This window comes from Cibotium barometz, chromosome 3 (assembly GCF_041138505.1).
Source record: "Cibotium barometz isolate CiBa-2024 chromosome 3, ASM4113850v1, whole genome shotgun sequence".
In the NCBI taxonomy this organism is placed as follows: Eukaryota; Viridiplantae; Streptophyta; class Polypodiopsida; order Cyatheales; family Cibotiaceae; genus Cibotium; species Cibotium barometz.
The window spans coordinates 69,629,067-69,656,944 of record NC_141048.1 but is presented as its reverse complement, the minus strand read 5'-3'; the positions used below and the strand labels follow the sequence as shown (position 1 = coordinate 69,656,944).

Genomic DNA, 27,878 nt, shown 5'->3' with positions numbered 1-27,878 from the left:
AATGTGTACCTATAGTTCATATTCCCAAGTTATAAAGATGACGTCATGTTGAGGTGACAGCCAAGTTACGTTCAATTGCATTAATCATTACATACTAAAATGAAAACTTAGAAAAACACTCCTATTCTTAAAAATCTCATGAATATATTTAATAAAAATGCAAAAAAAACATTTTGGTGCAATATTATTTGCTAATAGCGAAGTTGCGTGAGAAAAGGCCTTTATTTTGACACCTCCATCAAATGGCCTGTGCCAACGCTGTATAATGCTCTGTGTTCGTGTTTTGAGCACCACGTGTGTACGCGGCGTCAGCCATTCCCGCTTGGTCGCGATAGTTCCCTGAACGGCTGAACCCGCTCGTAAGGCGGTCTCCTAAAACTAGTGAGGATGGATACGCCTTCTTCCAAAGGAGGGGGAGAAGCAGGAGGAGGAGGAGGTGGAGCGAGCGAGGCAACCAAGCCCGTCTCCATGCGAGGCCGAAAGAAGCATAAGTGCTCTGTCTGTGGAAACATTGCAAAATCAAGGTAAAACCTATTTGTTTCCAAAATTAGGCTTGCTTCCATAGCCGTTTGCAAAATAAAAACCTTTTTCCTGCTTGCTTAAAGGGATGTATGATATATATATGTGACACTGGCTGTAAAACCCTCATAACATAGCTGGGCTTCACATGCCTTTGAATTTTGATACAGCAGACATATAAAAGGTGAGTAAGGGCTAAAAGGGTAAGTTCTCTAGCCAATGCCAAATTTTGACAACCATGGCATGTGGAAATGCTAGGCTAGGGCTAAAAAGGGAGAGATTAAAAGGCCCTAGTGTGCGCTCTGTAAAGGGGGCAAGTATGGCCTTCAATTAAAGAGGCTAGAGCAGCATGTTGAACCACAATCCTTTGTGTGCTTGTTAGACCTGCTTTCTCAGCTCAGTATACTCTACTTCTTGTGCCTCCCCTTCATCCCCCCCATCTTTCTTCTAGTCCTTCCATCTGTCCTTTGTGGAATTCCTTGCTTTGTATTTCTCACCCTTTGTGACATGTCTTGTATAACGACATTAAACACAACCATGACCATTCAAATTCACAAAGTTCCACATATCTGAATATAGAGATATCCACAATGCTGAAAATGGAGATATGCGTAAGGACGCTGTTGGGTATAAAGTCCCAGTTTCGCCTCCGGACCTTGATCATCGCGTAGCTCTTTTCAAGAGCTTCGCGGCCATATATTTACTTGTACATTTGGCCCCCATTTGGGCCTTGTAACGGCATTCTTTGTATTTGGTCCGCCGGGCGCCCCATAAGTTGGGCGCCCGCCCATACCCTTGTATCACTATAAATACGAGGTCTCCCTTGAGCCTCAATAAGACATTCAAGATATTCTTGAGCATTGTGTGAGTTCTCTCTCTCTCTCATTCTCACTCTTCTCTATCTCCTCTGCACTTCCTTGGCTAAGGCTCTTGTGTTTGAGTCATTCTCCTCCAACAACTGGTATCAGAGCTATGGAGGGAAGCTGTATGCAGAAGCTATGGAGTTAGAGGTGTCTTCCACCACAACAACTGGTATCAGAGCTATGGAGGGAAGCTGTATGCAGAAGCTATGGAGTTAGAGGTGTCTTCCACCACTTGACTACGGGATCGTCTGCGTTTTTCGCGTCAAACACCTCCCTTTTTTATCATCAAGATGGTGCGTTTTTCTTTCTAGAGTGCTGCGTTTTTTTTTTCTCTCCCTCTGCTGCCCCCTTGTGCTGCGTTTCTTCTATCCCTTGCTGCCCCTTGTGCTGCGTTTTTTTTTTTGCTCTCCATTGCTGCGTTTCTGTGCTGCGTTTTTGGTGCTGCGCTGCTGTAAACAGCAGCGTTTCTGTGGTCTTGTTCTCTGCCTGCTGTACGGCTGCCATCAGCAGCAGCTAGGGCTGCAGCCAGCAGCCCCACGACTACCAGCAGCAGCTAGGGCTGCAGCCAGCAGCCCCACGACCACCAGCAGCAACCAACGCTGCAGCCAGCAGCCCCAAGGCCACCAGCAAACAGTCCGGGCTGCAGCCAGCAGTCCCACGGCCACTAGCAGCAGCCGTCTCTGCCTCCAGCAAACAGGATCTTCGAGCAACACCAAAGACAGCAACTTTCTGCCCCTCGGCGAGTTTACATCGACATCCGGTGATTCTCTTCCGCCGTCACCTTCACTTGAAGTTGTTTCATCAATCTACGAGCATCCTACAGTCAACCCATATCTGGTACATAACATCTTGCTATTACTTACTTTCTGAAGTGTCAGTTTGATAAGTCATGGCGTCTACAAGTGATCTTAAGGGTCTACTAGAGATTAAGAAGTTTGCAGGCACTGGGTTTGATCTTTGGAAGGTGAGGATTCAGAATATCCTCTATCTGCGGGAATGTGATACTGCACTTGAGCAGTTCAAACCCGCTGCTATGACAGATGATGAATGGGGAATCCTGAACAGAAAGGCCGTTGCCTATCTCCAGATGGCTGTTGCTGATGAGGTTCTTGTAGACCTCAAAGGGCTGACAACAGCCTATGCCGTCTGGGAGAAGCTGAGAAGCACCTATGAGATCACCACGCCAGTGAACCAGGTACATCTCATCAGGAAACTCATGAATATGCAACTTGATGATTCTAAGAATGCAGTAGAGCATATTACTACTTTCACAGGGGTGCTTAATCAGATGCAGGATTCTGGATTGCCTGCTTTTGATGATAAGTTGAAAGCTATCTTTTTGCTCACTACTTTGCCTGACTCTTGGGAAACACTTGTGGTGTCACTTGGGACAAATCCCAACCTAACTTTTGATGGAGTCAGGGGTGCTATTCTCAATGAAGATATCCGGAGGAAGACCTCAGAGACTAGCGGTTCTGCAAATGTCTCACGAGGGAGGACGACCAAGCGGGGAAATACTACTACCAATTCAAAGGGTAGAAGCAAGAGCAAGGGCCAGCAATCTGATGTTACATGCTACCAGTGTGGTCGTAAAGGCCACAAGAAGCCAGATTGCAAGTTTTACAAGATGGAGCAAGACCGGAAGAAGAAATCCAGTCATTCAAATGACAAAAAGAAGGAAAAAGAGAGTAATTCCAGCAAAGCAGAAGAGTTCGAAAAGGACAAGAGCAAGGCCAATGTGGCCTCTGGTGTTGTCATAGAGGAACTGTCTGACTCAGATGATGTGCTATGTGTTTTTTCTGCTAATGCACTTGATGTTCATAACTTGCATGTCACAGAACCAGATGTTATTCATGCCTTGATGTATGAATCTGATGTGCTTTCACAGACTTGGATTATTGACACAGGTGCCTCTTTTCATGTAACTCCTATCAAGGAGTGTTTTGCAACTTTCACTGCAGGCTCCCGAGGAAAGGTGTTCTTGGGGAATGATCATGCTTGCAATATTGAAGGTATGGGCACCGTGAATTTGACTTTGCAGGATGGTAGTGAGTTTGTGCTGCCAAATGTGAGGTATGTGCCTGGTTTGAAAACCAGTCTCCTATCTGTGGGCCAGCTTGATGCCTTGGGATACACGGCCATATTTGGAAATGGCACATGGAAATTGACCAAAGGCACAAGGCTGATTACAAAAGGATGCAAGAAAGGAACATTATATAGCCTTCATGGTCAGGCTTTGTCTGGTAAGTTTATTGCTTTTGCAGAGGTACGCTCCCACATGGAGCTTTGGCATAAGAGACTTGGCCACATGAGCCATAAGGGTCTCTCCATTTTGTCCTCTTTGAACAAGTTTGATGCAAAAGGAAGCAAGCTTGATTTTTGTAATGATTGCTTGTATGGGAAACAGAATAGGAGTTCTTACTCCTCTCGTGCCTCTCGCAAGGCTGAAAAGTTGGACTTGGTCCACTCTGACATATGCAGCATGCCCATTAAATCTAAAGGTGGTTCAAAGTACTTTGTGTCTTTTGTGGATGATCACTCACGAAAAGTATGGATCACTTTGTTGAAATCTAAGGATGATGCTTTTGCTGCATTTCAAAAGTTTTATGCATTTGTTCATACTCAAACAGGAGTGAAGATTAAATGCTTACGCACTGACAATGGGGGTGAGTTTGTTAGTACTAAATTTCAGAAATTTTGTGATGATAATGGCATTAAGAGGGAACTTACACCCCCCTATAGTCCCTCTTCAAATGGTGTGGCTGAAAGGTATAATCGTACACTGTGTGAAAGAATTCGATGCATGCTGTCCACAGCTAATCTCTCTCAGGATTTTTGGGGAGAAGCCTTGAAAACTGCAGTTCATGTTTGCAATCGATCTCCACACACAGCTTTGAAAGGTGGAATCCCTGAGGAGGTTTGGTCTGGCAAACCGTCCTCATATGCCCACTTACGCATCTTTGGTTGTGATGCATATGTGCATATCCGCAAGGAAGACCGGAACAAGCTTGATGCTAAGTCCGAGAAGGGCACCTTCGTTGGCTACGGTGATGAAGGTGAGATGGGCTACCGTGTGTGGTTGCCATCAACCAACAAAGTGGTTCGCAGCCGGGATGTTGTATTTTATGAGGCAAAGCTGCTCCGTAATGTTTGTGCCTCTCATGGTGATCAGAAAAAGGTCAAATTTCAGCAAGGGCAGCCACCCATTGATGCTGAAAATGAGCCCCAGGATGCTTCACAAAGGGCTGAAGATAATGAGTCCGTGATATTTGAACCAGAAGAGGTTGGACAGCCGCTTCATGCTCCTGGAGGTGTAGGGCAGCAACCCCTATATGCTGAAAATCAGGCTGTTCGTGAAAACCCGCAGCCTTTTGATGCTGAAATTATGATTCCTCCCGATATTGACCCCCAACCAGCCAATGATCATTGGGTACGGAGGTCTACTCGCTTTCGGAGGGAACCTCAGCGTTTTGATCCCTCTTTGCAACATGTTTTGCTTACAGATGAGGGTGAGCCTCTTACTTTCAAAGAGGCTAAGTCTTGTGAACTCCGAAACAAGTGGGAGCATGCTATGCAGGAGGAGATTAAGTCTCTACATGCAAATGACACTTGGGACTTGGTTGAGTTGCCCAAAGGAAGGAAGGCTATTCCTAACAAGTGGGTGTACAAAGTCAAGACAGTTGACGGCCAGCCTAAGTATAAAGCCCGCCTTGTTGCTAAGGGCTATGCTCAGAAGGAAGGTATTGATTTTCAGGAGGTCTTCTCTCCTGTGGTCAAAATGACCACCCTTCGTGTTTTGTTTGCTCTCACTGCTGTTTTGGATTTAGAACTGTATCAGATGGATGTAAAGACAGCTTTCTTACATGGTGATTTAGATGAAGAGCTGTATATGAAGCAGCCTGAAGGCTTTGTCATTCCTGGCAAAGAACATCTGGTTTGTAAGCTGAAGCGTAGTCTCTATGGGCTGAAACAAGCCCCGAGGCAGTGGTACAAAAAGTTTGATGCTTTCATGCTTAACCAAAAGTTTAATCGTAGCCATGCAGATCATTGCTTGTATACTAAAACTGATGCAGATGGCAGCCCAGTGATACTTGTGCTGTATGTTGATGACATGCTTCTTGCAGGGAAGAATAAGAGCATTTTGGAAGCTCTTAAGGACCAGCTGAAGTCAGCTTTTGCTATGAAGGACTTGGGTTCAGCTGAACATATTTTGGGTCTTCGGATTAGACGGGACAGAGCACAGAAGTTGCTTTTCCTCTCACAGGAGAAGTATATCCAGAAAGTCCTTGATAGATTTAACATGGCTGATTCTAAGCCTTTGGGTGCTCCATTGCAGCCCTATGTTAAACTATCCAAGGATGATTGCCCAAAAGATGATGATGCAGCCAGTACTATGCGCGGGATCCCTTATGCTTCTGCTTGTGGATCTCTTATGTATGCTATGGTTGCTACACGGCCAGACATTGCTCATTCAGTGGGAGTAGTCAGTCGTTTTATGTCCAACCCTGGCAAAGCACATTGGGATGCTATAAAGTCTATTTTGAGGTACTTGAAGGGGACACAGAAGAAATGCCTTATGTATGGTACAGGTCCACTTGAGGTGCAGGGTTATTGTGATTCAGACATGGCAGGTGATTCTGATACCCGCAAGTCTACTAGTGGGTACATCTATACTCTTGCAGGTGGTGCTGTTTCTTGGTGCTCTAGACTCCAGAGGATAGTAGCACTTTCTACTACTGAGGCCGAGTACATCTCCGTCACAGAGGCTTCTAAGGAGGCCATTTGGTTAGCACGCCTTGTCACAGAGTTTGGATTGCCAGAGAGGGCTCCGGTCCTTGGTTGTGATAGCCAGAGTGCCATATACCTGGCTAAGAATGCCATGTTTCATGCTCGTACCAAACACATTGATGTACGGTACCACTTCATCAGACAGGTGCTAGATGATGGTTTGGTCAGTTTGGTCAAGATTGGCACTCATGAGAACCCTGCAGATGCTCTCACCAAAAGTTTGCCAAAAGCACAGCTTGATATGTGTCTACAGCGGGTGGGAGTTACATAGCTTAGAGGAGCTTCACTGGCCCTTTAAGTGGGAGGTTGTTGGGTATAAAGTCCCAGTTTCGCCTCCGGACCTTGATCATCGCGTAGCTCTTTTCAAGAGCTTCGCGGCCATATATTTACTTGTACATTTGGCCCCCATTTGGGCCTTGTAACGGCATTCTTTGTATTTGGTCCGCCGGGCGCCCCATAAGTTGGGCGCCCGCCCATACCCTTGTATCACTATAAATACGAGGTCTCCCTTGAGCCTCAATAAGACATTCAAGATATTCTTGAGCATTGTGTGAGTTCTCTCTCTCTCTCATTCTCACTCTTCTCTATCTCCTCTGCACTTCCTTGGCTAAGGCTCTTGTGTTTGAGTCATTCTCCTCCAACAGACGCCACATTGGGCGGGAATGGGCTGACCCCTCTCTTGGAATGCTTTATTACCAAGGAGTATTTTAATCTTGTACAAGCTTGGGTGTTTCCCCCTTGGCGACAAGTAGATTATCCAGGTACAATCTTTAATTTTTCATGTACGACAGGGCTTTCACCTCTTGCCCAAAAAATGTCATGAACATGTAGACACATATAGAAGCCTCCACCTGTACTGGGTACTGATCTTTTGCACCCTACAGGCCTTCAAATCCATACGATAAAGATAATTTCTACAGCATATACACCATCCGATACTTGCCCAAACCCTTCCATGGGTGCTTATATCATAGCCTATGCGGGTACTGATCTCCCTCAACTTCATCTTCGTGTTTACAAAGAATTTCTAATGAAAAACTGTAAAATTTCAGCATATGCAAAAGTATCAAGTTACCGCAAGAATGTTGTGGGCACCTTTTGATACAAACACGAACTGCAGGTACCTGTACATAGATGGCCTCTGTAAGTACAGTAGGTACAAAGAATGCTGCAGGTACAAACTGAATACTCAGCAAAGTACAAGTGCAATGACACTTAGGTACTGGTGGGTAGGTACACCATCAAAACAGCCGGTACAGTATGGTCATCAACAAGTACAGTGTGACCATCAGCATATACAGTAGACCAAAGACATATAAAAGATGACACCAAACAGTACGGACAGGTATAAAGGAAGTACAGGATGTATGGATTTTTTTTTTGTTTTTCCCAAGAAATAGATCCTTCTATTAGTTAATGAAAAATAGCCATGATGGGCTAAATACAGCCATGAAGGGCTAGATACAACCTTGCCTCATGTACACGGCGGGGATCAAATAATCAAAAGGGATGGAGAAAGATGCACTTCCCCTCTGGTTGGCCACTCTATGAGGAGAAGGCTGTCTCATATAGGGGGAGGGAGGGAGGGGAATAACCACACGGGTGGTCTGTAATGCCAAATGGGATCACCTCCTCTATCCGTGGGAAAAGGGCTAGGGCACCAAAGCCTCAAGAAAGCTTTCTACCGCTTCCGCATGCGATCAGAGCCACCCTGCAACCTCCCCCACCAACTGTGGAGGGTATGAATGTAATCAAAATCCGGCCCGGGGGACTAAGGTCTTCAACACACTTTTGCATGACCATCAATCAACGTAAACACTTAAACATAAACCACATAATATTGACAATAAAACATGTGCATAGGACATCACACTGGGACCGGAACGGCTGGGCCCCCTTAGACGGAATTCTCTATTCACCGGGAGAAGATGTACAACGAAGGATGCGAGTGCTCCAGCATCGGAATTTTCCAATTACAAATGATAAATAATTGTGTCCATGCACACTGCTTTCCACAAAAAGCAACTTTCAGCTTCATATCCAAGCTCTATCAGTACCTATAGGCTCACTCCATGGGCACCCTTGGTCTTCTCATGAACCCTACTAGCTGCCCACACTGTTTACATGCTGAAAATAGTCCTAAAAACAACAAAAGCAGCCTTCAACTCAGGTATCTGGAGAATCTTTCCCTTTGCGTACATGCACTATATGCAATAGGATTTGCTGTACACACAACCCAAGCGCTGAAAATCAGTCCCAAAACATAAAATACAGCCCTCAACAAGCTTCCAAGCATTGCCGTCTTTCCATACATGTGTCTAGCAACCCTACTAACCTCAGGATGCTGTAAAAGCAAGTCGACCAGCCTTGGAGAGCTTAAATCAGCAGTCGACCAGCTCCAGAGAGAGAGAGAGAGAGAGAGAGAGAGAGAGAGAGAGAAGAACAAGTCGACCATGCGTATATGCAGAAAATCAGCCACGAAATCAATAGTTCTGGCGACAGAATTGCTCCAAAATCAGAAATCAACCCCAAAACTGACACTTCTTGTGACAGAAGTGCTCTAAATACACCACAGAGTAGTCAACTAGCTTTGGAAACACAGCTGGCATCAAGAAGCAAGCTTTGGAAACAATAGAGAAGAATTTGCCGAACTCTGTAGCTTCAAAATCAGCCACCAACTCTCAATTCTGAGCAAAAGAGCCATTAAAAGCACACATTGAGTGCCAGACAAGCCAGGGTTTGTTTCTTTTAGCTAGGTGCCCTTCACAAAAGGCCTCCAGACCGAGAATAGCAGCACGTTTTTCTATAAGCGGCTTGTCCATGTGCCCATAATTGAGTTTTGGCCTCAATACATTGAAATAAGTCCGGCTTGGTGTGTATTCACTTATAAATTATTAATTGTTGTCCACCCAACTTCAGTAAGTGTGTACACATACACTTATAAACCTTATAAACCATATAAACGATTAAATCCTTGGAATCCAAGACTTTAAACCATAATTCTAGTGTGTCGATGCTAGCATAATTCACCTTGAAGCTCTTGCTTTAGTTTTTGACCATCCATAGTTCTTCCAGGTCTTGTATGAAATCCACAATCCATATGAGTTTCAGAGTGTCTGGCAACCCATTATAACTTGAATAAACTTTCCGTTCACATCCTTTGTGTAATAAGCCGGGATCACCGAACACTATCCAAAACATGAGGGTGGACCAATTGATGACATCCCCTCCGGCTTATAAAACAGTTGCTCGCAACTATATAAGCTTGATACCAGTGAAATATTCTTGAAATATAGTAGATCCATTGCCAATCTGTAATTATTTCATAATCCAAGCATTTAAAGCCATATATCTAGATCCATGATCCAAAGTCACATACGGGCATAAGAGCCAACCGTATCAAGAAAGAAACTTTATCCATATCTGGAGTCAACAACTCTAATAATAATGAGACACAGGCACAAGAGCCAACTTTGTTGGAAAATATTCATAAATCCATGAGTAGCTTTAAGTACTTGCAAAAGAAAATTTAGTGCATACATATCCACAAAAGATCTTGCCATGCCATTGGACTGCATATGAGCAACACTCCGGAATGCCACTTTGCAAAGATTGGTTGATACGCTAGAGGAAAGATGCAAGGTGAAGGATCAGCTTGCATACTACCGCAACAAAGTGGAAATGTTCGGATGGAGTGACGCACAACATGACAGGTTGAAAGCTGAAATTTAAGTCTTTATTTAAATCTATGAACCTTTATTTGAAGTCTAAATGTGGTTTTTCAAATTATCATGGAGCAGGTTTCATGTTGGTGCTGTCACTTGGTGGGAAGACTATGGCGTAGAAACACCAGAGTTGTAGCGCCTAGCCATTCGTATTCTGGGACAGGTGTGCTTTTCCTCAGCTCTGGAGTGTTTATGGAGTATCTTTGGTCACATACACTCAAAGAAGAGAAATCGCCTTGGGAGCAAGAAAGCAGATTCGTCTTTGTTAATGCAAACTTGCGTTTGCTAACAAAGATGAAGCATGAGTACACGCATGATAAGTACATTGGCTTTCATACATCGGAGGTAGACACAAGCTCTATCATTGGTGATGTAGTTGAGGAGGCAGAGGGCGATGGTCAAACACATGAAGATTGCATGGAAGAAGCTCCACGAGAGGAGCAAGAGGATGAGTTTCACAGGAGGATGAGGCTATTTCTATAGCATAGAAGAGTCTTGAGGAGTCAGGACTCAGGACTCTAGAGTTTAGACTCTAGAGAGTAGCTTCTTTTGGCATTTGATTTCACACTTTTTTGTAAGTTTCAAATCATAAATGTAGAGTGTACACTATAGACTCTCGATTTTATGTCTTTAGCACGTCTTACACTATACATGTGGCCTCTCAACTTAGTGACTTTTCTCATACCCCCCTCTTAGGATAACCTAGGATGACGTGGCGTTTCTGTTTCCCCATCCTCAAAATTTTCGTTTTTCCATTTCTCTAACTATATTTGCTACCGATCTTGTACAGGTTCACATTACCACTACAGGGGGGATTTTATTGACATATATGATATGAGTAGTGCCACATGTGAACATGGGCTAACCAAGGGTGTTACATGCACTGAGGTTGATCGTGGTAACGCACAACATGGCCTTGTTTATATCTTTATGCGGTGAGATCTTTAGTATCCAATTCACAGAGTAGAGAGAGAAGAGAATAAGAGTGAAGTGGACGACACAATATTGGGTCCCAATTACCCACTAAAGGGTCCTCCCTGCAAGCAAGAGTATTTGCTTGTATTATTCTTTGGAGAATGCTGTACAATGCTTGAGAAACAAGCAATATGACTACCCAATGCAAGGACGAGGAAGACTGTATGTCAGCTGAGTGTTCACCAATCCGAGGCACTGCAGAATACTCTTCAAGCCAATTATGCAAGTTGAGATAGCTATAGGACTGCACATATGTTGGTTGAATGCTGAAAAGGATCTTCAAAGATTGCTTGGAGATGATAGGATGAATATTTGTTGCTTTTATACGAATCTATGGATGTTGGTCGGTCTAGATAAGCTGTCGGCTCATTGTTAATGGACAAAACATCCGATTGGTAGCCTAGGGTTCCCAAGGCTGGGGACATACTCAATCATTCCTCCAAATCGTTCGAAAAATTGACTCTATCTGGACTGCCTATCACTCCATTGGGCACTGGGCATGGTTTGCAACCATTTAAGTGCCTCTTGGTGATCTGTCTTAATTGTGAAGTCCCTCCCGTAAAGGAAGTACTTCCAATGTTTAAGCGCGGTCATCACCCCCAAAAGCTCCTTGTTATACATCGAATAATTCTTTTTGACATTATTCAACTTACGGCTATAATGAGCCACTGGCCTACCATGTTGCTGTAAAACAACTCTAATGGCGAGGTTATTGGCATCGATAATCACCTTGAAAGGATCATTCTATAATGCCAACTTTAAAACTGGTAACTCAGAGACAACTTTCTTCGTTGCTTGGAATGCCTCTAAAGTCTTGCCCGTGTGACAGAGACTTTCTGACAATGAGTCTTCACGCCCTCGAGTAAAGTCGGTGAGAGGTGCTGCAAGGTCAGAAAACTTGTCCATGTGTGTGCTGTAGGCCTGACAAAGACCCACAAATGAGCGGATTTCTTGTGCTATAGTGGAAACATCCCAATCGAGAATGGCTTGTACCTTTTCAAGTTCGAGGACAATACCTGATGAACTAATGATGTATCCCAGGTAGTGGATTTCGAGTATTCCAAACTCACTCTTCTTGGCATTAATGAACAACTCATTGTCCTGCAAGAGTTGCAAAACTTGTGCCACATCTCGCTCATGCTGCTCTGTAGTCCTTGAGAAGATAAGAATGTCATTTAGGAAGATGGAGATGCATTTGCCAATGAGATAGATCGCGATAAACTCGAGACATCATCTTGTTGAACATCGCTGGTGCCTTGGTGAGTCCAAAGGACATCACCACAAATTCATAGTGGCCGCGCTTCCTAACGATTTTTGGAATTTCGGCCTCAGAGATCCAAGCCTAATGGTAGCCACTCTTAAGGTCTATCTTAGAGAAAATTTTTGCACTATTGAGCCCTTCTAGGATGAACTCTATTCTGGGCATGGGGAATCTATTCTTAACTGTTAGCTTATTTAGCGCCCTGTAATCCACACATAAGCATGCGGTCTTATCCTTCTTTTGGACAAACAGAATGGGAGCAGCAAATGGGGAGGAGGAAGCATAGTTACCGCGGAACGGCGTTCCGCCTTCCTGGAACGCCGGAACGCCGCTCCGAAGCGCAAGGCGTGCCCGGAACGTGGAAACGAGAGCCGGAACGGAGCACTTGCCTGGGAACGTGTCAGAACGCGTGTTGGAACGCCGGAACGCTAGGGCGGAACGCACGTTCCGGGCGTTCCGGAAAAAGTGTACTTTCGCTAAGTCGCCGGCGGTCGTTTTTTCCCAGCGTACGGCTCTTTTTCGCTTCTGCGCATGCTTCGTTGGCTGCGCCTGCTGCTTGAGTGCTCTCCCTACCACTCCACCCTTCCTCTTGGCTGCCCACTACCCCACCCTTCCTCTTGGCTGCCCCACACTCTCCCTACCTTGAGCCTTGGCTGCCCCACAGTGCACACTCTCCCTACCTCCTCTTGGCCCCTCCTCTAGGCTCTTGGGCCTTGGCAAGTTGGCCCCTTCTTTTGCTCGGGTGGCACTCGTGACTCGAGTCTTGAGCACTCAGCAGGTAAGATTTAAAATTTACGCAATGAACATTGGATTTTGGAGATTCTAGTTTGCTGCGTTTTTTTCCACTTTGTGGACACTTTACTTATGTCTCATGCAAGGGCATTTTGCATGTTTTTTTAATTTTCAGCCATTTATCAATTTCAATGGCACCTCCTCGTGGCATAGATGCAGAAAACAGATCCCCTTGGTGGAATGAGGTGGATCTTGTGTCCAGATATGATAGTGCAAGAGGAGGAGGGTCACGCAAGTGGAAGTGCCACTTTTGTGGATCCATTAAAACTGGAGGCACGGATCGTGTGCGAGTCCATTTGTTGGGGGTTAGAGGCAAAGGCATTTCTGTTTGCCCTACAGTGTCAGGAGCAGATATCATACGATTGCAGGCACTTGCAGATAGACTTGATGCAGCAGGGAGTCGGCCCTCTGTTCTTGATCCTCAAGGTACATCATCATCAGCTACACCTACAGGCGTGGCATCTTCAGCGAGTGCATCTACCCCATTATTTGGGGCTGCTCCACAGCCATCCGCACATGGAACAAATGCTTCCCAGACCCAGGCTTCACGAGGTCCAGTGCAGGCTAGTCTTGTGGCATCATGGCACCCTGGGAGGAGGGCACAAGTAGATGCATCAGTGGCACGGTTTTTTTATGCTGCAGATGTTCCTTTGGTAAAGGCCCGCAACCCATACTTTGCAGATATGGTGAAGGAGATTGCTTCTTTCGGACCTGGCTATGCTCCACCTTCATCCGAGGCATTGCGCACTACACTTCTAACCACAAAGAGGACGGCCATAGAGGATGCCTTGGGACCCATTCAGGATGTATGGCGTAGATGTGGCATCACTATCATGGGTGATGGTTGGAGTGACACCAGGAGCCGCTCCATTCAGGGTATCCTTGCCTACTCCATAGGATGTAGCTTTTTTATTAAAGCTATTGACAATTCAGAGGCGGGCAAAACTGCAGAGAGATTGGCAAATATTTGGAGTGAAGCCATTGAGTACGTGGGTCCCAATAATGTCATCCAGTTTGTTTCTGATGGAGAGAACTCAAACAGGGCAGCGGGGAGAATCATTGAGGATAGGTACCCACATATTTGCTTCACTCCTTGCATGTCACATGGGCTCAACAATCTCCTCAAAGATATTGGTAAGATGCAGTGGGTGGAGCCTTCTATTGAAATGGGCAATCACATTGTTTCATTTATCACTCGCCACCACTACATTTTGGCTGTATTTCGACAGAGATTCCCAAAGGATCTCTTAAAGTATTCAGATACACGCTTTGCATATAATTTCCTTGTGCTAAAGCGTCTTTTTGAAGTGAAGAATCATTTGAGACAGCTTGTAGTTTGTGAGGAGTGGGATGCATGGCGAGAGTGTACCTCAGTGGCAGGTATTCGATGCAGGTCCATTGTTCTTGATGACACTTTTTGGGACACTGTTGAGGTATTGTTGCAGGTTGTGCGGCCAATCATTCTTATGTTGAGGCTTCTTGATGGAGATGAGCCTTGCATTGGCAAGGTGTATGAGGGGATGGACAGGATGATTGAGAGAATCCTATCTCTACAGACTTTGGATGGGGGTAGGAGACAGGAGCTATCTCGTCTTGCGACAGGCAGGTGGACAGAGTATCACTCTGCATTAGAGGCTGCTGCATTTGTGGTGGATCCAGAATTTCAAGGCAAAGGACAAGAGACAGATGCAGAGGTTGTGCAGGGTTGGGAGGATATCTTGAGGAAGCTTGTACCCAGTGCAGATGATAGGAGGAGGGTTCGTGAAGACCTTTCCTTCTATCGACAAAAGAGAGGCCTCTTCGCTTTGCAAGATGCACAGAATGATAGGTTCAAGATATCCAGTGCACGGTGGTGGGAGGATTATGGGGCAGATACACCATTGCTGCAAAGATTGGCCATTCGAGTGCTTAGCCAGGGTGCTAGCTCCTCGCCATGTGAGCGCTTATGGAGCAGTTTTGGGAACATTGCAAGCAAGAAGAGGAACAGGCTTGGTGTCCAGAAGGCAAATGACCTTGTATTTGTTAATGCAAACTTGCGTTTGCTTAACAAGTTCAGGAGTGAGTGTACTCCAGAGCCATTTATTGGATTTTGCCTTGATCTTGATGACAATGATGGTGAGGATCAGCCAGAGGGAGAGGATGATGTGGAGCAGCATGAGGATGAGCAGATTGAGGGACAGCCTGGACAGGAGGATGAGATCCCACTTGCTGATGACTAGTCTTTGACTCACCAGTTACCTTGGCCCTTGAGGCTAGTTTTGTACTTGTCATGCGATGTACTTTCTTTTTCAGTTTCTATATATCCACATGCGATGTACTTTCTTTTCAGTTTCTATTTGGAGTCTGGACTCTTCAAATTTTTAATGTTTAAGACTTTAAAGTTTAATCTTGGATATTTTAAATGTTTTGTCATTTTAGTCCTAAATGCCGACATGTCATATGACGTGGCGTTCCGCGACGTTCCCGATCCGCTCCCGTTCCCGCTCCTGTTCCAGCATCCGACGTTCCCGGAACGTTCCCGTTCCGTGGTAACTATGGGAGGAAGGTCGGATAAATCCAAACCAGAGTAGTTGGGATAACTACTACTCCAGCTCGCTCTCCAGTGCCTTGGAAAGGCAATAGGGGGACTTGCTAGGAGGCTCTGAATGAGGAACCAACTCTATGCGATGGTCCTCGGGTCTACTAGGTGGGAGATTGGGTGGGAGGTCGTCTTGTAGCATGATGTTGCTGTATTGAGACAAAAGACCAGCCATCCGCTGCTCCATTGCGGGTGCTATTTGAATTGCATTAGACTGAGAGCGAACATATAGTAACGCACACTCTGCTCCCTTTCTTATGGCTTGTTGGGCTTGAATGTGGGAAATGAGTGGAATTCCAGAAACGCTCCGATCCCCGCAAATCATGATGGGCTCAAGAAAACCTTCAACAATCGTGAAAGTGTCTTGCCTCCAATAAGGAATTGGTGCATATTGTCTAAACCATTGGATCCCGAGGATCATGTCACACCCTAAAAGAGGGGAGACAATGAACTCCCGCCGGAATGTTGCCCTCTAAGTGTGAAACTCAAACTGCTGAGCTTTATGAGAAATGTGTGTACGTAGACCAAGGATAAACCCGTCCACATCTAAATGGTAAGGAACCAAGGTACAACTCACCTTGTTTGCCAACTGCGGAGAGATGGCATCCTTAGAATTATCCATGTCAAAGAGGACAATGAACTGCTTTCCCCTTGCAGTGCTGTAGGCACGGATGAGAGCCTTTGTCTGTCCCTCAGTCTCACCCTCGCGCTTATCATCAAATACCACTGGTGGCACCGATTCAAAGTGGGCAATAGCAGATGGATTTGCATAGCCTCCCAGTTGAGTCTTTGCTGAAACTCTCGATCGGCGGCTTGTCAACAATGCTGGTCTTCCTCATATTTGCGTGTGGCTTCGTATCTATTCTTCTTTGTTTTTTTTCTTCTGCGTTTCTTCTTGCTTCTTCACGTCTTTCGTCGTCTTTTCTTCTTTGTTCCTCCATACTGAAGAACATGTGCCAAATTTGAGAGGCTTCTTTGGGCTTCTCTTTTTCTGCGGCAAGGTGCGTCTTTAGAGAATTTATTTGCTCCATCATTATTCTCAGGAGCTCTTTTGTGCTTGGCGGAAGTGTACTTTTTGTTTGTGTGTCATGTTGGAAGCTTTGTGCCTCCATAACTTCCTAGCTTTCTTCTTGATGTGATTTCTCTCTTGACATGGTGGAGGCCTGGGTGTTTTTTCCGGACCGTAGTATTACCATCCACCGGATGCTTGCACTTCTTTAGGTAGCCGAGTTTGGTCACCAACTTGATGCTCTAATACCAATGTTACATGCACTGAGGTTGATCATGGTCGTGCACAGCAGGGCCTTCTTTATACCTTTATGTGGTGAGATCTTTAGCATCCAATTCACAGGGTAGAGAGAGAGAAGAGAATAAGAGTGAAGTAGATGACACAGTATTGGGTCCCAATTACCCATTGAAGCACCCCCCCCTGCAAACAAGCAGGAGTATTTGCTTATATTATTCTTTGGAGAATGCTGTACAATGCTTGAGAAACAAGCGATATGACTGCCCAATGCAAGGACGAGGAAGGCCATACGTCGGCTGAGTATCCACCAATCTAAGGCACTGCAAAAGACTATTCGGCGCACTTATGCAAGTCTAGATAGCCGTGGGACTGCACATATGCTGGCTGAATGCTGAAGAGGATCTTCAAAGATTGCTTGGAGATGATAGGGTGAATATTTGCTGCGTGAACTGCTGATGAACTTTGCGGAATACTGAATGATGAATGAGAAATTACTCGATTGCTTTTATATGAATCTATGGCTGCTGGTCGGCCAGGTAAGCTGTCAGCCTGTTGTAAATGGACAAAAAATGCAGATTTTGCAGCATTAAATGCTGTGCTTGGTATCTTGTGCTGTATTTTGTCCTGGCTGACTTCTGCCTACTGGCCAACCTGATATTACTTGATTTTGTGCTGGCCGACTGGTAGCCTAGGGCTCCCAAGGCTGGCCGACTGCATGTAGGGGCAGAAGTAGGTAGCCAGTTGGCTGCCTAGGCCCCTCCAATGCCTAGATGTTGCCCCTTTGTGGGCTGCCATGCTCATGGGATGGGCTTGGCTGTCCCATATGTTTTCTAATGCAACTATATGCTTTCTAATCCTGACCCTCCCTGGACTGAGGGCTCACACTGGGGTCACGATGTATGACAAATATTCCTCTTAAAAATGTACTATTCTGTACAAATGTTTGTAGTGATGATCATGCCAGTGTGACAGTGTGTACCCCAATGCAGGGTGCATGTGATAAAGGGCACTTTTTCCCTTTGGGTTTTTCCCCTTAGAGATCTGGTGTGAAAGGACACTATCCACTTTATTTGTATTATGATATTATGGAGTTGACCTACAAGCTCCACACATTCCAATGCAATCCTATTCTTTGCGTCTATCACCATCTTGAGTGTACTGTGTACTTGCTTCACTGTGTGTGAGTGTGCTGCTGTGCCAACCCTAACTCTCTGTTTGGAGCAACCCAGCTGGACCAACAGGAGCGTCAAGATCTCGAACATATTCATCGGTAGCAAAGATCTCATCCTTAGTGCTAAGGATGGGTGGCAAAACTACTTTGCGATGAACAATCTCAAACGGGATCTTCCCCATGGATGCATGTACCGTGTTGTAGGCAAACTCTACAAGCGGTAGTAGGTACTTCTTGTTGGAGAATGCATAGGTGGAAGCATAAACGAGACAAGAGAGAGAGAGTAGAGAGAGCTTGTGGACGAGATCACCTTTTATATTAGCTTGAAGCTTTACAATGGCAATAGGCCAGCAAGAGATGTTGAACTTGTGGAAGGGAAGTGGATGGAATAGTGAGTAATGGGGGAACTCCTTATATAGTCCATGTGTGAGCTTGCCGACTACCTCTAGGGCTGGGCGATTGGCACAAGACAAATAAATAGGAGAAAATTACATAAAATACCAAATAAATGGTACAATCCAAATACACTGAGATGCATAAATTCTAACCCCCCCTTTGCAGCTCATAGTGTGCAAGAGAATAAGTCGATGAAGATGCAATCATGGACCCTTCAGCATCGCGAATATTGGAATCACCTCGGAGAGAGTATCCACCAACTTATTTCCTTGAAACAAAATGCCACCACGAACAGCAAGGAACTTTGCTTGGCAATGAATTCCTACACAAGTGTGCAGTGAACTCCAAGAATAGATGATGAGCTGCTAGACACAGCGTGCCCATAATCCCCAACAGTGGATGGAACACATCACGTCCCAAAAGCCTCGAATAATGAACTTGGAATAGATCCGATTCATAATCTCTGTTGTACCAAAGATAACCAAGTCCTACCAGATCTCTAATGCTTGGAACTTCGAATCACGGTCCCCATGCATCAGCAGGTGGAGCTGTAATCAGTCCCCTCTCCCGCCCACAAGCCTCTTTTGGCTGGAAGCACATGGGGGGAAACTGCATGTGTACTAGAGAAGCACACCATCTGAGGGCTCCTGAGAGCCGGAAGTGCCGTGGGAGCCCTAGAAGTGGTACTAGAATCTGCATCACTATCGTGTGTTGTGTCTTTGCCTTTTCTCTGAGATGAAGCCTTGCCCTTGGTCTTGTCCTTCTTCTTGGACAAACAATCCTTGGACATATGTCCTCTTTTCCCGCAAGAGAAGCAATGACTTTGACCTTTCTTTTGAACTGAGGAAAGTGCTTAGTCAGAACTGTTGACTGACACCTCAATTTACCTTGTTAGATGAGAATGGACTCCTCCTCAAAAGTAGGGAGCTACGATCATCAAAATCCAACTGAGTGGATGTGACCTGGCACCGCAGAGATCGAGAAATCACATCATAGTCTGGAGGAAGCTTGGTGAGGATAAGAGCAGCCAGCTGAGAAGAGGACAAAGCAGCACCCATAGCTAGTAACTGGTCATGGATAACCTTGGCCTTCATGAGAAAAGACTGCATGGAATTGCCTTCAGGAAATAACAAGCCGTAGAGCTGTCCCTGCAAGGTAACTACCCTCATCGATGAATCCCGTGCAAAGAGATCCTCCAATTTTGACCATACCTAATGAGCACTGGTGAGAGTTTGCCCTGCCGGTGAGACCTCCTCAGTGATGGTCCGCACAAGCACAGGATGCGCCTTGGAGTCCCGATTCTCCCAGTCTTGTAATTCCACAGTAAATTCATCCTCCTGATCCTGAGTCCATTGCCTAGAATTTTGAGGATGCTCGGGCTCCCTTTCAGTGCCGTGAACAATGTCCCACAAACCCTTGTGGATGAACTAGATCCTCATCTGAAGCTTCCAATGAGCATAGTTGGGTCCTTTCACTTTGTCATCCTTGTTCGTACAGGGGGGAGCCATATCCACTACAGCAAAGAACAAATCTCAGCTCTCAAACACTTCTCTCAAGTGCTTTTCAACGAAGCGAGGCACCAGGAACAATCAGCCCCCTCTCAAACCGTAGAGAGGAGGCGGCGGGACAGCAGCAAAACAATCCAAGATCCACCGGGAACCTCCTACCGGAAGGGTAGGAACTTGTGGAGGAAGAAGACAATGTAGGGCCACTTGTCTGGAAGCACCAAATGCAAAGAACTCACCAAAAACAGATGCTGGTGCAGAAAACACAGCCACAACTCCACCTTTTGCCTCTGCAGAAGAAAACGCAACCAAGTAAACTGGCTGGCTTGCCTTTGTAGGAGAAAACGCAGCCACCAAAACTGGCCCAGCAACAAACAGCAGGCTGGCTGGACCTGAAAATGCAGCACAATTGGGAAACACAGCCACTTGTTGTCACAGATCTGCAGCCAGGAGAGATATGGAGAAAAACGCACAACAAAAGGAGGGAAAGGTGGGCAGATTTGCAGAGTTTGGAGCAGCCTGGAACTAAGCGTATGATACCATGAAGGAGATAGCACATGCAGAAGCATATAAACAGTAAACATATGAGAGAGTGCAAAGGAGATTGAGAGAGTTGGACAAGATCACCTTTTATAACAGCAATAAAGCTTACAATGGCAATGACCAGCAACTGAGTGTTGAACTATGTGCAAGGGAAGTGGATGAATGAGTGAATAATGGGGAGCTCCTTATATAGTGCAGTAGGAAACAGGCCGACTGCCTCTAGGGCTAGCCGACTGGCCCTGGACAAATAAATAGGAGAAAATCCAATAAAATCCCAGATAAATAGTAAAGCCCCAAAACACTGAGATGCACAATTCTAACAATTCTTGCCACTGATAGTTGTAGGTATTTCGGCTATATGAGATTGTAAGACCATATATGTCTTAAATCCGTGATTCTATAGATAAATATAACTCAGGTGACAAGGTAGCCACACAAGTATACTTGTGCATCTCGAATTTTGGAGTCGCAAAACTGGTCTCCTCTTTCTCCCCCCTCCCCCCTTCCCATTGTCCCTCCTGCCCCTCCTCCTCCTCCTCCTCCTCCTCCTCCTCCTCTCTCTCTCTCTCTCTCTCTCTCTCCTGGATGGGCCCTTGCCCGGCATACAGGGTTGATTGACTGTTTTTATTCAGCTCTCCCATATCCCATCACTTATTGTACCCTATACATGGCATAGGAGCCTGTAGGATCTAGATTTTTCATCATGTATAATCTGAGAGTCTGAGATCTTAGCTTTCAGTTTTGAGTTTTACTGTTGCTTTTTCTTATTTCATCCATGACAAGATTTCATGGACACTACGTATACATCATTTTGGTCTCATAGACCCTTCGGGTCTTTTGAAGATGTTAATATAACTTTCTCTCTCTCTCTCTCTCTTCCCTCCCTCCCCCCCCCCCCCCCCCCCCCCCCCCCAGGTATATTATTACCAAAAGGAGAAATAGATTTGTACAAGATTGGGGTGATCCAAGATCACTAGTTTGCCCAAAAACATTTTAACAATGAAAACAAGTTTAAACAATTTGTTGATGCCGAGTCTTCACTTCTGCAAAGCTTCAAGCACCATGTGCAGCTTTGGTTCCCTGTACAAGAAGGGTTACAACTTCATTTCGAGTACAATAGATGGCTGAGAGTGAAGTTGCCAATGCTCTGCTGAAGATCTCCTGGCCAGCCCACGTCTGAAGAGAAATGCCCTGTAGACGCCTAACACTGAGAAGTATGCAGATGAAAATGATGATTTGTGTATACATAGCACCCAGAGGTGCTGGTCTCTGCTTCAGAGGACTGCCCATGACCAGATGACTTGGCCAACTGCCAGGTGCCATTATGACTGCCATGTGGCACGTGTGTGGCCAAAACTGCTGTCCCAGACCTGCGCACGCTGTCCACATGCAACAACCCTGCTGTTGTGGGGTCATCACATACTGCTCCTTTAGGCAAGTTGTTTAGGGGTCCTACTGTGACACCTTAAATTCTCATATCCACACCTGTCTATTCATAAATAAGAGCTCGCAACTTGGGCTATTTCCTTTGCTAATCCCTAATTCTAACTAATAGCTCTGGCAAGACACATGCATCTAAGTGTTGCAGCTGATGCAGGTGATTAGTGAATTAGTAAGTTCATGCCCTTATCTTATGCAAAGTGCCATCTTAGGGATATTCTCTTTTATAAAGTTGGTCTGTTTGTGTGATGCAGGTGTCCTTTTCATTCTTGTAAAGGCTGTTGCGTTAAGGCCAAAAACCCATGCCATATCCATGGTGATGTCCAATGCTTCTCTAGATATATAAAGCTTGTATGCTGTCAAATAATTTCTGGCTTTATTTCTTAAACAAAGTGCTAAAATCGTTGTCGTTTCACAGTATTGAAGTCTAGCACAGCTGGTGAGACTGCACAAAGCTTTTCTGCTACGCCCCCTCCACATATGCCAGCTGCATCCTCCATTGTTAGACATCCCCACACGAATGACAGCTTAAGATTGAGGACTGCCAAGCCTTTTGGGCTCATCACGAGAAAGGTTTGATGAGACTGGCTGTTTGTGCAAATGTATTCTATTCATGTTCTTTATATTTATGTGAAACTCCAGGAAGCTAGGTGAGTTTTCTTATTCTGTGCTTTGTTATGCAGGAGGCAGCATTCATAAACCATTTGAGATTTCAAAAGCTAAGGAGTTACACGGAAGGCATCACTGAGGCCGAGGATCAGGCATTTGATCGGTACATGCAGAATGTGTCACTCTTGGAGGGGATCTTTGCTGGGGATGCCCAGAGCTTAGAGGGATTGTCACCAGAAGGCCATTTACTGATCGAAGGTATCTCAGGGACTGAACGACCAGTACTTGGAGCAGTTGATGTAGCATCGGTTTCTGCTGGATTACATATGAGGCTGCGAAGCAGCTGCAAAAGAAGAGAAGCACATAGACAGAAACTAAGGCGTGCAATTGATCGCAGTCTACAGAAACTAAATAAAGGTGACCAGGTAGATGCCATGTTGGAAAATGAGGACATCTACATGGGTTTTACTGATACACGCAGAGACATGAAGAGAATCAAGGTCCAGAGTGTACAGGGGAAGGAGAGGTTTAGGAAAATGGATGTTTTCAATACTATTACTGAGAAGGTTAAACAGATGGAAAACCAAGACGACTTCTTCTCATGTTTGAAATTTTTTGAAGATAACTTTGTGAATAGCGATGCATTCGGGAACCCCTTTGGCAGCACTGAGGAGATTCCACGCTCAAAAGAAGTGACCTCTGAGAGTGGAGTGGGTCACAATGAAAGTTGCAAAGAACCTGACAAGGGAAGAGAAGTTTTGAAATTTGGTGTGTTCAACAAAGCAAGGGTAGACTCTTTTGGAGTTTTGAAAAGCTGGTGGAAAGTAGACTTGTGTCTGGAGAAGTTGGATTCATATGTGGACATACCCATGTCTATGCTAGAAACACTTTGATTAGGCCCAGTGGCTCCTCAGTGAAGGTGCATTCCCCAATCCAATGCATATGCCGCTCTACATTTTGGGCCAGCAATTTCTATACAGAAGGATTGAACTTGTTATCAACCTTAGTTAAGTTCCACTGTTTTGATACTCTGGGATCTTGTCCCACAGCTCTTCTTATGAAGTGCTGGGGTAGCAAAGGTAAAGGTTCTACAACATGTAACCCCGTATATCTAAATTGTAGGAGTTTGTAAAAATAAGTATACAGTGCAGATCCTTAGGCACATTGTAGTCTTGTGTTTCAGGTGACCTTGTGCGTTTGAATGCCCACATGCTAACTAAAAATTGGTAAATGATACTTTTTGATTTGTTGTTTTTTACTATATTTAGTATGGGCTCTTTTTTTAAAGAATATTTTATTGAAATCCACCACTAAGATAACCACACCTATGATAAACTCCTCTAGGCATGCATGGAACCTGCATTCCTGCCACTTGGCACAATGGGTGTGTCGTATGTAGGGTGCTCTCTAAAAGAACTCATGAATGCTACACGTGGAGTATCTTTCCCCATAAGCTACAACCTCTTAGACTGCCCACCATCATCAAGCTGACACATTAAAAGCATATGTGGGATATGCCCTTAAGTGTTGACGTATCAAACTAACGCATCAAGCTAACTTGCACGTCTCCTTGACACATGAGAGCTAATGGTATAAGGCATCCACCTTGTGTGGACACAACAGAGAGTATGAAATCACGAAGGCTAGTATGCAGCCCATCGACAACATGTGCTACGTTGATGGGAGTAGTGCATCTCTCGAAAGTTCTTTGGCCAATTTTGAGAAGAGGATGTGTCTTCACAAATTGGGCATATAACTCAATTTGACCTGCCTTAAGAAAGCAAGTCCTATGCTTGCACGTCCCTCGTTTTGCAATGCTTTCTTGAAAACTAGTGACGGTCTACAATTCTCCTCTCAAAAGTGCTCCGTAAATGCCTTTGTGTTATCGTAAATTAAACAATTACACCTACATGCACAACCACTTAAAGCCCACAATGTTCCAACATCTGTACTTTGCCACTTGAAGCCCAAGATGCTTCAACATTCTTTGCTTGTTGAGAGAACCATCTCTAAGAGTGTGTGGTACCATGCAAAGAGCAAGATGTAACACACATGACGTGCCATGTGGGGTCTACTAATGGTTGCTACAAGGCATTTGCACTATTTCTCTTCTTGATCTATGCATATAGGTGGTGTATTAAGCACCTCAAAGCCATCTCTTTTCCTCTGTGTGCTCACCAATGCAAGCAAGATTGGGATGGTTAATGAGGGAGGTGAGAACAACTAATTATGAAGAAGGTGTAAGATCTTGAGAAAAAGTGTGAATGACCTTGTAAATATAACCACATACTTCCAACTTAGATGAAACTTATCTATCTATACAACCACATAGTCCCCACGTAGATAGAACTTGCATATCTACACTAAGGGGTGGGGGAGGAGGGGGTCGTTCATGTGGATTTTGTAAACTACAAGGGGAGAGAAGGAGAACGAGGTGGAGGAGGAGTTTTCAAACTACTTTGTTTGGGGGGGGGGGGATATAAAGAGAAGAGAATGGGGTTGGCTTGCCAATGTCAACGGATGTCCATGCACTCCACTCTCCCTTTTGCTTATGAGCTTTCCTCGTCCTATTCTCTTCAAGAGACTCATGGGTGGGGGGGTTTCCTATTCCTATCACTCTTCTTACTCGTACAATTTTGTGAACCCATACTCTATAAAGCTAAGAATGATCTAAAATAAACAATGCAAGGGGACTAGATACCAAGCTACATGGACTGGTGATGTGGATGGTTCTAACGACATGAACTGGTGATATAGCATGTGTATGACAAACACCATGAGAGGTGGCAACCCTTGTCACCAAACTTGAGGTGGCACGTAAAGGTGGCATAATGTAGAAAGATGAGTTGGATAGTCAAAGGGCTGTATAGAGGTCGTGGTAAGGTGATGAATAATGTCGGCGGTGACTAACACTGATGATGCAAGAGAATACCTCTAGGCTTGGAACACCACCAAACCTAATTAGGCTTGGTTAAAAGGGAAGAGTGGACACAATCGAGAACGTCTTTCATTTGAAAGGGGTGAAATCAATCGAATTGTTTTTCATAATTTCACTGCCTTTATCTCTAAAAAATTATTACGTAATTATAAATTATAAATATACTTAAATATTCTCTACCACTCTTCTAACACTTTGAAGGAAAAATCCAATGAAGATCTTGCAAAATCGAGCTGTCAAGCTTAAATTTAACTTTAGGGACACATTATATTGACTAGTCCCTACCCTCTTGTCACTTTATCATTTAAAGAAATAGCAGTTTAAGTGCTTGAGATGAGGTGTACAAAATCAGATGCATTTTTCATACTAAAAATAATAATTATTATTAATAACCTTAGGAACACATTATATTGACTATCCCCTGTTCACTTTATCATTTAAAAAAATAGAAATTTAAGTGCTTGAGATGAGGTGTATAAAATAAGATGCATTTGTTTATACTATTAAACTCTTTTTAAAGATATTATTAATAACAAAATCAATCTAAAAAATTCTACTATGTGATATGAATTTGGGATATACAAAGCGAGAAGGACATTAAAGTTAAAACAACAAAGATATAAACATTTTAAAAGCATATTTTATCGACCTATCCAAAACTAGGACAAGGCATATTTTATCCACCTATCCAAAACTAGGACAAGGCATATACAATGAATTTGTAGACCAAGAATTCTTCTCAAGCTGGGTTGGGACTTGTGTAAGCGCTTAGTTCTTTTGGTGGCTTTGATCCATTAAATCATTACACTTGCATAAGCTTAGGGTGCTCATTGAAAGGCCATATATACTAGGATTGGGAATTTGTTTATTGTACTAAGTAGGAGGTTCCCATTGCATTATTGGGGTAAAATATTGGTGAAATAGAACATGCCAGATACATCACCTTTAAATTCAAGGCCACAATTAAAAAGCGCACATTAGGACATACAATCAACAAAACTTATATCCATATTATTTGTGATGAATGGCATCAGCCTTACGTCCACCCAACTTGTGTTTGCATGTGCTAAATTTCTTGCTCATCCCATTTCGATAGCGTTCACATTCATTTGACCAAGTTGGGCCCTTTTCTTGCAATATCCACATGAACATCCACATCAACACAAGAAAATAATCACATTAATAGTTCTCAAAGGGAGAATCATAAAGTGCGGATACCAAACGAGGCAATTTCATGATATAGCAAGCATAGGGCCACATTAGACACTTTTTTACACACCTCTAGCTTGATCAATTGTTGTTGAATGTATATCATAAAGTATTCATAAGCAGACACTTTGATCTCTTTTTGTGTGCTTCTTCAGTTTCCTTTGCTGATGAGTGCTGATTTATCCACGGTATTATATAGCAAGACTTATGAGCATTATTAGCTATTCTTGTGTTTGTAAAGGTATCCATGACACTAAAGGTCTCATACTATCACTTTGGTGCATTAGTGTGCTCCCAAGGCTTGTGGCATTTGTGTGCATTAGTGTGCTACCACTGTAAGACATTGCAATGGTGGCCACGTGTGCAAGGAGTGGTGAGAGAGTTACCTCGTGAGAGAGAGGATCACACATGAGACACACGAGATTTTGAATAAAATGACACATGGGATTTGAAAAAAATAATTACAAGAATTAACGATGGGAGGCGGGATTTTGAACGACACATGAGATTTGGGAAAATCTGATAACAAGAGTTTTTAAAATTCTCGAATTAGACCCTAGTAACCACTTACTAAGGGGGTATTGCTAGGGGGTATGTGCATCCTTTTTTTTTTCAAAAATGTGAAAACAAGGTGGGATTTAAGAGATTTTCGAGGGAAAAAAAAGGGGGCACATGCCCCCAAGGCCACTCAACGTGTCCTCTTTTTTAAAAACTTATCAAAATTGCATAGAAATTGGTGAGGATTTGATATTTTTGAAAAACAAGGGGGGCTCCCTAGCGAGCCTCACCACTCTCTAGGGGGCATGTGCCCTCTTGTTTTTCAAAATCTCGAAATTGGGTGGAAATTGGAGGGGATTTGAGTTTTTTGACAACTAAATAAATAAAAGGGACCCTCACCACTTGCTACCCCCATTTTTTTAAAAAACAATTTGTCAAATCTAGGTGGAAATTAGAGGGGATTTGAAATTTCTCACAAAAAACAAAAGATGGGGACACCCCTTTGGGGCAGGTGCTCCCATTTTCTTCTAAATTTGTCAAAACTAAGTGGAATTTGGAAGGGATAATTAGCAGGGGTTTGAGATTTTTGGGAGAGAAGGGTCCCCTAACAAGTGGCAAGCCTCACCACTTGTTGCTATGGGGCATGTGACCCCTTTTTAATTCTAAATTTGTTGAGGATTTGAGTTTTTTTGGGGGAAAGAAGGTTTTTTTCTCCAAATTTGTCAAAATTGGGTGGAAATTAGAGAGGATTTGACTTGCGCGGGGCATGTGTCCCCTTTTGTTTGGCATGGATTTGCGATTTTTGAAAAACAAAATACATGA

General features: G+C 44.2%; 2 protein-coding genes across 2 annotated transcripts; both read left to right on the top strand.

Annotated features, from left to right (window-relative positions):
- Positions 1 to 225: 225 nt before the first annotated feature.
- Positions 226 to 23,642, top strand: LOC147640472 (uncharacterized). Its single transcript, XM_086781036.1, has 4 exons — positions 226 to 524; positions 22,057 to 22,118; positions 22,221 to 22,375; positions 22,486 to 23,642. The coding sequence occupies exons 1-4, from the start codon at positions 388 to 390 to the stop codon at positions 23,302 to 23,304; spliced, it is 1,173 nt and encodes a 390-aa protein (XP_086637162.1). The 5' UTR covers positions 226 to 387; the 3' UTR covers positions 23,305 to 23,642.
- LOC147640473 (uncharacterized) lies at positions 6,727 to 15,142 on the top strand. Its single transcript, XM_086781889.1, has 2 exons — positions 6,727 to 6,931; positions 7,055 to 15,142. Exon 2 carries the CDS (start codon positions 13,055 to 13,057, stop codon positions 15,140 to 15,142), a length of 2,088 nt encoding a protein of 695 aa, XP_086638015.1. The 5' UTR covers positions 6,727 to 6,931; positions 7,055 to 13,054.
- Positions 23,643 to 27,878: the final 4,236 nt, after the last annotated feature.

What these genes read in the sequence shown, in the direction of transcription:
- LOC147640472 (XM_086781036.1), top strand. Translation starts at nt 388, where the DNA reads ATGGATACGCCTTCTTCCAAAGGAGGGGGAGAAGCAGGAGGAGGAGGA. An exon ending in GGAAACATTGCAAAATCAAG is followed by an intron (nt 525 to 22,056) that starts GTAAAACCTATT and finishes TGTGTGATGCAG; the next exon opens with GTGTCCTTTTCATTCTTGTA. An exon ending in AAACCCATGCCATATCCATG is followed by an intron (nt 22,119 to 22,220) that starts GTGATGTCCAAT and finishes GTCGTTTCACAG; the next exon opens with TATTGAAGTCTAGCACAGCT.
- LOC147640473 (XM_086781889.1), top strand. Translation starts at nt 13,055, where the DNA reads ATGGCACCTCCTCGTGGCATAGATGCAGAAAACAGATCCCCTTGGTGG.